Raw genomic sequence first — 12,079 nt, 5'->3', positions numbered from 1 at the left:
GCTTATTTATTTCCTTTTATCTTGGTGGTTCGGTGGACACTGTGCCTGTAGGACCAGCAGCGCAAGGTAAAAATTGGAAGGTATAAAATTGGACACAAAATAGAATAAATGAATGTACATAATTAAAATTTAATAAAATACATAGTTAAATTCAATACAACTCAATAGATATTTTATAGACACTCTATCAGGTAAGTTATATTCATATAGGTACAGTTCAGGCAAGTCGCTGCCGTGTGGTCGACTCATCAGTCCTCTCTTGCCTGTTCAAGCCCACCCCACTGACATACAGTGTTAATTCTCAGAATCACAATGTTTTCCACTCAATTTTCTTCATGACTGTTATTTGGTCGTTTAAGTACTCTTCTGCGAGGTCTTGTGTTTGGAAATTTTTCATGTAATTTTAATCTTATATTAAATGCTTTTTTAGAGTAAAACATAATGTTAAAGCAAACACATAAGTTCATATTTTTTCACACTGAAGCCTCTTAAATGTTTCTTGTAATACTGAACCCTGAAGTAGAATATTAATTCTAGAGTTACTTAAGATTTTTTATACATATTCATATCGACGGTTGAAAGGAGAAATGGCCAATACGCCACTTTTGTGGAAATTGAGTTATCGAAATCAGCGAATTTTTCTGCGTCGATCTACTTAGGTTTTCTTCCTAATAATCCTATGGTTTGGCGCATTAAACATTTTAAATTTTGAATAAATTATAAGAAACATAATGCCAAGCGACAGAGTTTCAAAATAAAACAGGCAAACAGGTCTTCAGTAAAGTTACGAAAGTGGCGTATTAGCAGTTTCTCATTTCAACCGTCGATATTATAAACATAACTTACGTTGATTAATATCTTTGCGCCTTGAGATTTGAAATTTCCTGCTTCAAATCTTTAGTAAGAGCTTCTAACGACGAAATTTTGTTCTTTAATCTCCTTGATTTTACCTGTAACCTTTTAATTTCAGTTTTCTGATTTTCATGTGTGCTTTGAATTATTTTCCAACAATGCGATGTAGTACTAGGATTTTTTAAAGATTCATATGTTATGTCTCCAAAGTACCGTATAGTTTTTTTTCGCCTAAAAATAAAACATGGAAAAGTCAACTCCCAATTTCGAAATTAAAAAGAAATATATTTGTACATTTTTGCAGGTGGTAGGTGTACATTTTCTACTGGGTCAGGTTGACTACTTCTATTTTCTTGGTCTGGAGTGGAATGAGATCTAATATTAAAAAAAAACATAATTATTACTTCTACAAATATACTTTTATAAGCACATACTGAACATAAGGTATACCATATTGGTCACTTTAGTTCCGTGGTCTGTAATGCATACGACAGAGATAAATATATGACCAGTTGACAGACAGAGAGGCAAAATAAAAAGCTACATACAATGTTGCCAGATTCGTAAACTAGTTTAAAATCTTTCATGTATATTACTGAAATGGGGATAATAAATACTATCAGTAATCTTGTACCCAATTCTGTTGCTTGAATACTTGGAATAAAATATCTCCAGTATCAATCTTTAGAAATTCCATAGAAATATTCATTGGTTTGTTCAGGTTAGTTCAGAAATAGTGCTATTTGTATTTTAAGGTGTAAAGCTTCGTTCTAAAACAAAGCAGTGTCGCAGATTAATAAAATTTGTACTAAATTTAAACAACTGTCAATTTTGACGTTAGTTACTAAACTATCAATTAGGATTATTTGTATTTGTAGTTTAGCCAGCGACACAACGTAGTCGACGGTACCGAGGCTTAATAAGACTCTATTACAGTTGTAATACAATGAGTAACTCATGGTGGAAATTAAAGATCCACCCCTAAAAATGCATTTTCGTAAACGTCTACTTAGGCGGTTGAATGTTTGAAATGAAAAATACGGCAATACACGTAGAAGAAATATATCAACTATGGAGAGTAAAGGTAAGAAGAATCATCTCTTGAGGAAAATAAGGGTTCACACAATGACCACAGTAACGCTAATAAGCAATAAGGGGGCGGAGACATTTCTCAGAACTTACGACCGAGAAAAATCTAAGATTTTCCTCGATTTAAGTAAGAACAATCTTCGGATTGTCACGGGGTTTTTAACAGGACACTGTCTCCTCAATGAACACCTCAGTAGATTGAAAGTTACGAAACAACGGTGAACGCAGATTCTATGGGGAAAATGGGAAAACACCAGAACATCTCATCACCGAGAGTGCGCCGAGATAACAACCATTCATGACTTTGGTAATACAGATATAGGAGATAGGAGAACTAACCTCGTAAAAACCGTCTCAGATACTGGCTTTTGTCAAAGCCCTGAGAGTATGATTAGTAACTAGTACTTATAACTCAAGAAAGGGGGACACAATAGATCTGTAATGTCCTATACATTCTACGTCACTGGTTTATTTGAACGACTTTAACCTCAATTTCAAATATATGATTTAGAACCTTAAACAGTTCTAAATCATATGTTTCATCATAAATCATGCTTATTGCTTTAGTGCTTACAGCACCCAGCAAGCACAGAAAACTTGTGTCAATCTAAAGATAGACTTATGTGGGAAATGCATTTATATTCTAAGTATACTCTATATCAATCCTTCAATATTGGGACGAGAATTCATGTTGCCCCTGCAGTATATTCTTTTATATGTAACCCTGATGGTTTATTGTAATATAGACATAGTTACCCCATTAAAACTGGTACAAAATCTTCATCATTATCTGAACCTGTCAAATTGCACGACCCATCTGAAGCTGACAAAGTTCTGGATAGATCTGAAACTGAGAGTGTCCTTGACGTATCTGAGATATCAGATAAGTTCCATTCCTCTTTTATTGGTATCATGGGTGGTAGATTTCTAAAATGTAATGTTTAATGTAAATATGCTTTAGTAAAATTTAAATCTTGGGATACTACCGTATGTTAGGGCTGTCGTCAATTTGACTATTATATCCTTGTTTGCTCAAACATAAAGGTGATGAAGATTCCGTTTCACTGTCATGGTTACTAGAAATATACAAACATTTAAGTCATAGATAAAGGAAACAAGTTTAGATTGGAATGCTCGGCTTGCCGCCAAAATTTATAATTGTTTTGGGGTGCACACGTCGTACGGAATCTGGCGCTGCTATAGCGGTTCCTAAGAACAACCATAAACAAGAACAGAAATAATTTTCTCTTGTCAAAGTCAGAATTTTCAAAAAATTAAAAAATCTCAAAATTTAAACTGCCCTCATTGAAAAAATACCGAAAAGTGTTTAAAGCGTCCATTTTCAAAGTAATTATTTCTATCTTGTGAGTTTAATTTAAATTTTAGTTACTCAAACCCGTGATAATTGTGAAAATGTGGCATTAAAAACTTAAAAAGCTGTGTGAACTATGAACTGCAAAAACTATCGTGGATCGTGGCATAATGTCGGTTTCCAATGTTTCATAGGTATTTCACACATATGTCCTTAAATAAAATAAAGTTTCTTATATACAAAACACTGCATTCTATTTAAAAAATTAAAAGAAAATAATAAATTTGAGTAAATAATATTTGGCGGCATTATACCGGAAAAAGCCGAACCGTTTCGAAATTATCAGAAGCTTTGGAGAGCGACCGTTGTAAAAATAGCGCCAAATAGTATTTGCATTGGCATATTTTTATTTTGCAAGACAATTTGCTGTCACATGTACGTTGGTTGCATAAAACTCACTAAAAGGGACATTCAGGGTGCATCCACACTATAAAAACGGCGTATCGGCGTAAAGGCGTAATGACCTTGAATGGATTTCCAGTAATTTTATTGGCTGAAATTTTTGACAGATGAATTTGACAGATAAAATTTCTGACAGATGAATGTTTCAGCCAATAGAATTACTGGAAATCCATTCAAGGTCATTACGCCGATACGCCGTTTTTAGGATAGACTGGATGCACCCTCAATGACTAAAGAATCCAAGGACAAATAACACCCGAGAGCAAATTGTGACGATGTCACCAAACAGTGCCGTGGCATATATTTTTCTTAACCTAGCTGTTTGAAGCAATATTTATATTTTTTGATAATTGGTTTGACTACACCTATCGTGTATCATGCTAATTAATTACTAAAAAAACGTATTAAAATGTTAACAAAAGCACATATCAAGTACATATAGATGTAAATTGAAATTAAAGAATAATTATCGGAATTCAATAAGAAAACGCTAAAAAGTTGGAGTGGACTGTTTATTTACCTATGAAACGTAACTCCTGGCTCTTTCTTATCGCTGCTGCTTTTACACTTGAAAGCTGAACAACTAATCACCATTGTAATAAAGTTTATACAAAGTTTACTACACAAAACTATTAAAAATCACTAAAATTGTCGCTGGTGACCAAATGATGACTCATTATTTGCCATCAAAAGAATGGCCTCTAAGGTCACAAATTCTGCTGCAGCCCGTATATGGGCGTTACATGTCCTTATATTCTTTAGTCATTGAAAAAGGACATCCAAATTCGATTTTATATTAAAAAACAAAAGATTCACCACCAAAAAAGGCAAAAAAGGCTAACCAAAGCAACCAAAACTCATTCGTGCAACTATGTGTCAGACAGTCAATTTTTATTCGCAAGAGCCTCGGCTACTATCAAATTTTCGCCACTGAACGTGGAAAATAAAATTATGCTTTACATTGTCATTACGGGCACTTTCCAATCTAAACTTGTTTCCTTTATCTATGATTTAACTAAGCAATATTTCTTTTTATGTCCTATATTTTCTGTAATTGTTTTAATAAATCTTAATAAAGACTATTATTATTATAATTATGTCTCAGTACTTACCCTGATTCCTTACACCCATCTGCATTATAAACTGACTCGACCCAATTGGTTAGATGAGTAGTTCCTTCATACCTATTACCACTACAAATAGGCTGACTATAATATTGATCAACAATATAATTAGGCTTAGCACAACTTGTTAGATGACCACTTTCTTCATACCTATCAACATAACAAATAAGTCTAGCAGACCTGGTTTGATGAGCAGTTCTTTTCATACCTATTAACATTACAAATAGGTTGGGCAAAATTGGGTATACGAGCAGTTTCTTCATACCTATCAACATTATTAATAGAATGAGCAGGATTAGTTAGGTGAGTATTTTCTTCAAACTTTTCAACATTACGAGTAGGTTCAGCAGTATTGGTTAGACGGACACGTTTCGGTTTGCCATAGTATATAAAATCCTCAGGTGAAAAATGTAATGAACAGATAAAGGAGTTTGATTGTATATCGCTTGTTGAACGACCTAACTTATCACACCAAATTTTCAACCTATTTCCATCGCAAGGAAATCTAAAAATATTTTTTTCAATTTTATTTTTATTTTTTTTTCTCCAAATGTTATCATTTATTATAATTTAGTCTGTCCAACGAAATGATCCGGGACTACAGAGGGCTTTAAGTGCTTTAAGCCCTCCTCATTCGTGACAGTTGTGTCTGTCATTTTAATTTACATGTAAGTTGTATTTTTTCATTTTTTGGATGTCATCTGTCTAAATCTTTACTGATTCATTGGACAGACTATACATATTATCTCACTGAAAAATGGGACTGAGGAAGAATTCTAAAATACCTAGCTATACCGGGTGCATCTCAAAAGTAGCTCACCCCTATAACTTTTTTATTTTTTCAGATAGAAAAACGAGATTTGGTATGTTAGCATAGTTTAAGGAAAAGAGTAGTTGCACTCTCGCAAATATTTTCTGCCAGTTTTTGCATGCTGTCGAATATCGGCAGGTTGCAAAGCGTTTCAGTTGAATTCGGTCCGTCGAGCTGTGAGGTTCGAGCGTTGCGTCCGAGCACAGGGACGGATTGACAAAAAATGAGTGCCTTACTGTGCGCTGCTATTAATTGTGGAAATAATTCAAAAAATTGTTCTTTGAGTCTTTTAGATTTCCATCGGATGTAAATCGGCAAGCTGATAGTAATTATCAATTAACATTTAATTATATTTGTTTATTTTAGAAGCTGAGATATTATGTAATTAATTAAATGTTATTATTTTTTTAGCATGTGGGCAGATTTTAAAAATAGTTTTTTAGATATACAGGTTGTCTCAAATATGCGCATGAAAATATTTTTTGGCCAGGGGATTTTCCATAAAATTTTCATTCCAATAATAATTTACGAGATAATTTATATAAATTGGTTTTTGAAACAATTTTAGAATAAATATTTTGTACATCTAAAGTCTCCGCAAATTATTCATATTTTTTAATAGAAAGAATTTTATAAAATCTTTTATAAATTTAGTGGATTGTATTTTTTGTTTTTTTTTTATTTATTTTTTATTATAAGTGGTCGTGATATAACAATATTCAAAATATTATAGACAAAATATTGAGTTTATATTTGAGGGAAGAAAAGTGCCACACCTAGCTTTAAACCACCGTAAATATACAGGGTGGCCCAAGTGCGAGGAAGTTCAATATCGTCGTCGTTGTCAAAGATGTGAAAAAAGTTTTATTCATATGTTTCAAGGTTTATAAAGGGGTGTATCCTAAAATATTTTGTTATATACAGGGTGTCACAAAAAAGTTATGGTAAAGTTAGTTTGATTTTTTTTATTATTTTACATCATTCTATATACATTATTCTATATTGGGTATTTTTTATGGCGTCACCAAAATCGCAATATTTAAAATGGTTTATCTCAATTTTTTTAAATGCGACATTCTGTATATTATTTTTCTGTCAGATGCAGAATTAAAAAGTGAACATTTTTTATTAATTTAAAGTGTTTCTAATTTTTTACCGCTGCCGCAGATATTCGCAGTATTATATTACATATGGCTCTTTCAACAGTAAATTTTTTTCAAAGCCACCTAATATGATCTTTATCTGTCTTGTCTTGTCAAAAAATGTTCACCTTTTAATTCTACATCTAAAAGAAAAATAATATACAAGGTGTTGCATTTAAAAAAATGAGATACAACATTTTTTAAATATTACGATTTTGGTGACGCCATAAAAATTATCCTGCAAACGATAAAGTAAATTTTTCTACACGAATTTATTCCGATATCCTTCATGTTTAAGAAAACATAGCAAAGTATTAATAAAGTTATATTCACTCTAGTTTTTTACCACTTTTCGTATATAATGTTTTTAACCAAAGTTTTAGTAAATAAGAAATAGAATAGCAACACCGCAGTGTGCTTTAAATAAAGACAGTGTACTATAGCATAATTTTATGCCGAATCCAGTTATCTACAGAAAATTAAACTTGCTATAAATCAAAAAAAGTCGTAGAAAATCTCTGAAATTTTTTCCGCATTTCTTCCCATCAGAAGATTTTCAGATACAGAAGAATTGTTACCTACACGAAATGTGAAAATATTCTGTTTTCAAGCGAGTTGATCATTTTTTTTATTTTATTTTATTGTGAACTCATATTTTCCTAAATACATATCTGTGAAACTATGGCGAGTGCCACGTCTATACTTTGCCTAGTTAATAGACCACGACTATACAGCTACGTCGCGCGTCGTCGGCTACGGAGGCGAGAACAAGGTCATATAAAGTGGCAGAAAAAGAACAAAGGATTTGACAAGGAGTAAAACTACTAGTTTTCTTATACTATGATGTTAGTATATAACATAAATTTGGATTGATTGACGTATTCAATTGTTTTTGGTCACTTCCTGTTTTACCGGAAATGACTACAACTTTTAATTTTTAAATGGTATCCTCGGTATTTTTTACTTTATTCGATAGAAAATGTCACTCTGAATAGAATGACATATCATATGTCAAATTATGACATTTTCGCATATGGTTTATTTTAAATTATAACATGCGGTTCATAACGAAAATTTGACTCGAAATACCAAGTGTGTGGTATCAAATTATTCATAAAAAAATGCTTTTTCCAAATTTGCTAATGAGCCACCCTTGTTCTATTTGAAAAAAAAAGAGATATGATCAAAAATACGATTTGGGCATCTTTTAACTGGCCAGAACAAGACACTAAAAACATTAGACGATCAAATCTATTTTCCAAGGCCCCTTGATTAAAAATTAGTGTTATGAACATAGCCATGGCACTCTAGATTGAAATTTAAAATACAATTTTTTATTCAGCGAACATGTCAAAAGTTGACATATGATATGTCATTCTAATCAGAATGTCATTTTCTAATATCAAGGGTCTTTCAAATACCGAGGGTGCCATTTAAAAATCAAAAGTTGTAGTCATTACCGGTGAAACAGGAAGTGACCAAAAACAGTTGAATACGTCAATCAATCCTAACTTAGGTCATATACTACCATACCAAGTCTCGTTTTATTATTTGAAAAAATAAAAAAGTTATAGGGGTGAGCCACTTTTCAGACGCACCCGGTATATTTTTTAGTTCATTTTAATTGTTATTAACCTTTATTGAGCCAACATAAACTAAACTGGCTAATTATTGAGTATAAGCATAAAGAAAGCTAATAAGAAAGATCAGGGGCGGATACAGAAATTTATTTTAGGGGGGGGGGCAAATAAAAAATAATGCCAAATATGCCTTTTAGGGCGCCATTTTTAACCCAAAAGCCTAATATTTAACCTAATTTACAGATTTTAGGGGGGGCCCGGGCCCCATGGGCCCCCCTGTATCCGCCACTGAAAAAGATTATATTTCTATATGAGTAAAACTTTTTTTATATTTTAACATATTATGTCAAAAAAATCGTACGCGACTGGTAAACAGGACATCTAACGCTAACGGACAGCCATATTGAAACCCCTTCGCCATCTCACCATTTTTTGTTGATATAATCCTTCCTTATTCTTGTTATTTAATGTACAACTATACTGACAGAGAAATACCCAAATTTATTTTAAATTAAAATAATTATCACTGTCTTTATTCTCTTATTGGGACATACGTTATAGTAGTGATACCGTATGATCAAAAAGTTTATGATCAAGTGAGCTTTGACCTTGTCATTTAAAAAACTTCAATTTCTAATTTTCCATAAGAACCGTTTATCTGTGATGTCATTACACAACGCAAACTTGATTGTAAATCTTTTTGATTGCATTGTATATCTTGGCAAATCGACACTACAGTTCAAAATACTAACTTGTGGAAGGATACGATTTTATTTTTATTGTGGTTATAAACTCCACAAATAAAACACTTTATACGTCCCATTACAGAGAATATATTCTGATTCGATAAAAAATATTCCTTACAAGCTTCTACGCACAGATTTTTCACAAAAAAATATATAAAACACGAAATTTGAATAGTAAACAATAAACAAATGTAAACAATGGTACGATCTTGAAGACGACTTCAATTTGCACCTAAACAAAGGCGGTGTTGCCAAATTCAATATTTTGAAAGGGGGAAATTGAAGTAGGTATGTAATTTTTCATTTTTGGGTTTGTTATACAGTTGTGAATAAAAAATATTTATTATTTACCGGTAGGCTATAATAATTTGTAATATAAACATAAACGGCTTTCGTTAATACATTTATTAAAACCAAGTGGCAACCTGGCATTCCTTTGTTTATTTCTGGTTTGTTTACATAACACCATCATAACACAGAAACTTAATTTTGTATAATATATGTAAATATAATGATTTGAGAATTTGTTTAGTGGTTGAAGTAACGGGCAAATTTTTAATAACGATTGTACTTAACAATGAATTGTTTCAAGAGATAATTCAAATAATAAACTGTAGAAATCTAGAAGGCGTTAAAAATAATCAGCTTAAATTCCCTAGGTAATTCATGGGTAATTCTAGGGACTTTAAAAATCAGCTGACCCTGAGTTTCGGTGCTCAGCTGTTTTTTGTTTATGTTCGGTATATTTTGTTTTTTTGTTGTGGACTGGCAAATTTGAGTGTTATTTGTTATTATAAAACAACTACATTGTTTTAAGTTATTTTAATGTGGTTATTATGGATTTACAATGCTTAAATACTATCGATTGTAATCAAGGAGCTGTAAGAGCGGTACGGTTTAATGGTAAGTTGTAAGTAAAAGATATACAGTTTGTTGTTTTTTAATTCGCAATAGTTGGAATTTGCTGCCTAGAGAATTTATAAATACTACTGTGGTAATCAAACATAGCTAAATAAAGTGTAATAATTATTTTATTTAGATGTACACACTACATAATTGTTAATGTCTGTTACTTTTGAATTAAAATAGACATATTTTAATATAAAAATAACAGGTTAATCCTTATTAATATAAACCATGATACCATACAAAAATATAAAGAGACTTGGTTTATAATCCATGTATAATACTAACTTTTAATATAATTTTAGTTGATGGTTCATACTGTTTAACATGTGGCTCAGATAAAAAAATTAAGCTATGGAACCCTTACAAAAAGTTATTGCTCAAAACTTATGGAGGACATGGAAACGAGGTATTAGATACCTGTGGATCTTGCGATAGTAGTCAAATAGTTTCATGCTCATCTAGATAAATCAGTAATAGGTGTGAAAATGTAGAATTATACATATACTTATATTTATTTATCAATTATTGAATTTAGTTTGGGATGTATCTACTGGCCAGCCTTTAAGGAGACTAAGAAGTCATGCGGCGAGTGTAACCTGTGTCAAGTTTAATGAAGAATCTACTATGGCTATATCTGGGAGCATAGATAATACTGTAATGTGTTGGGACACTAGATCTAGGGCCCAAGTCCCCTTTCAAGTAATGAAAGAAGCAAAAGATAGTATAACTTCTTTAAAGGTAACCGATCATGAAATTCTAACTGGCTCTGTAGATTGCTCAGTTCGAAGGTATGATTTACGTAATGCCAGATGCGATGCAGATTTTGTTGGAGGTATTTTTTTATCCTTTTTTTGTTGCCATAAGTACTTTAATCTAGTTTGTATATTTCAGCTGCAATTACATCTGTCAGTTTATCACATGATGGGCAATGTGTTTTAGTAAATTCATCAGATAATATAGCTCGATTACTAGACAAAAGCAGTGGAGAGTTATTAGGAGAGTATGTATATTTCTAATTTTTGTATATTGGTATTTAATACATTTTTACTTTTCAGATTTACAGGCCACAAAATCGATAATATGAATATTGAAAGTGATATTTTAAATGACGATAACTGTGTTGTGTCGGGTTCAAAAACTGGGGAATTATGGTGTTGGGATTTGGTATCTGCAGAAGTTAAACATAAACTTATACACACGCCTGGCAAGGTGTTAAATTCATTAAGTGTACATCCGAGAAAGGATATTATTTTAACTGCGTCAGTTATGACTATTAAAGTTTGGGGTGAATCTATGGAGACTGTTGAAGACAGTGAATCAAAATGATTATAAAAACAATGTTGAGGGTGGATAGTACTAGCAGCTGACTTTAAATAAACTAAAAGAACTGAACTGTTTGCATTAAATTATGCCACCATTTATTAAATAGGTATCTATGACATCTATATTTTGACCAATTATACTACAAACAATAAAAAACTTTTATTTGTTTTTTTTCTTGTTTAATGTAGATATTTTGGTACCGAAATAAAAATTGAACATTACAGTTCAGTTACAATAGAAATCTCCTTTCCGTTACAGCATAGATAAATGAAACAAGTTTAGATTCGAAAGTGCCCATAAGGACAATGTTAATATTATTTGGCGCTATTTTTGCGGTCGCGACCCAAAGCTTTTGATAATTTCGGATCGGTTTGGCTTTTTCCCGGAATTATGTCGCCAAATATTATTAGTATTCAAATGTATTATTACTTTCTTTTAATTTTATAAATAAAATACAGTGTGCTGCATACAAGAAACTTTATATTATATAAGGACATGTATGAATACCTTAAAACATTTGAAACCGACGTTATGCCACGATCCACGTTGGTTTTTTGCAGTTCACAGTTCACAACACAGCTTTTTAAGTTTTTAATACCACTTTTTCACAATTATCACGGGTTTGAGTAAATAAAATTTAAATTAAACTCACAAGATACCAATAATTACTTTGAGATTGGACACTTTAAACACTTTTTGGTATTTTGTCAATGAGGGCGGTTTAAATTT

The 12,079-nt window shown here is 31.8% G+C and overlaps 2 protein-coding genes across 3 annotated transcripts; one reads left to right on the top strand and one right to left on the bottom strand.

The window, feature by feature from the left end:
• Positions 1–109: 109 nt before the first annotated feature.
• Positions 110–9,332, bottom strand: LOC115877535. Of its 2 annotated transcripts, XM_030893760.1 has the most exons (8): positions 9,125–9,332; positions 5,048–5,344; positions 4,828–4,989; positions 2,928–3,017; positions 2,698–2,868; positions 1,147–1,227; positions 847–1,083; positions 110–514 (listed from the first exon to the last, which is right to left on the bottom strand). In XM_030893760.1, the coding sequence occupies exons 1-7, from the start codon at positions 9,193–9,195 to the stop codon at positions 852–854; spliced, it is 1,104 nt and encodes a 367-aa protein (XP_030749620.1). In that variant the 5' UTR covers positions 9,196–9,332; the 3' UTR covers positions 110–514; positions 847–851. The 2 variants fall into 2 exon arrangements, with proteins under 2 accessions (XP_030749620.1, XP_030749622.1); XM_030893762.1 differs by lacking the exons at positions 110–514; positions 847–1,083; positions 1,147–1,227 and adding an exon at positions 1,454–1,622.
• Positions 9,333–9,568: 236 nt separating this feature from the next.
• LOC115877534 (WD repeat domain-containing protein 83) lies at positions 9,569–11,717 on the top strand. Its single transcript, XM_030893759.1, is given in 6 exon segments — positions 9,569–10,021; positions 10,330–10,487; positions 10,489–10,504; positions 10,563–10,859; positions 10,919–11,027; positions 11,083–11,717. Coding segments are annotated over 6 exon segments (918 nt in total). The 5' UTR covers positions 9,569–9,954; the 3' UTR covers positions 11,354–11,717.
• Positions 11,718–12,079: the final 362 nt, after the last annotated feature.

The sequence above is a fragment of the Sitophilus oryzae genome, unplaced genomic scaffold, assembly GCF_002938485.1.
Source record: "Sitophilus oryzae breed Bouriz unplaced genomic scaffold, Soryzae_2.0 scaffold_1494_pilon_pilon, whole genome shotgun sequence".
In the NCBI taxonomy this organism is placed as follows: Eukaryota; Metazoa; Arthropoda; class Insecta; order Coleoptera; family Curculionidae; genus Sitophilus; species Sitophilus oryzae.
The sequence above is the reverse complement of the archived record's forward strand: the minus strand, read 5'-3'. Positions and strand labels throughout refer to the sequence as shown.

Excerpts from the sequence above, each read along its gene's own strand:
- LOC115877535 (XM_030893760.1), bottom strand. The coding sequence starts at position 9,195 with ATGGGACGTATAAAGTGTTTTATTTGTGGAGTTTATAACCACAATAAA. Across the intron at positions 5,345-9,124 it reads AAAATCGTATCCTTCCACAA|ATTTCCTTGCGATGGAAATA; the intron begins GTTAGTATTTTG and ends AAATATTTTTAG. Across the intron at positions 4,990-5,047 it reads CCTATTTGTAATGTTAATAG|GTATGAAGAAAGTGGTCATC; the intron begins GTATGAAAAGAA and ends TTATGTTGATAG.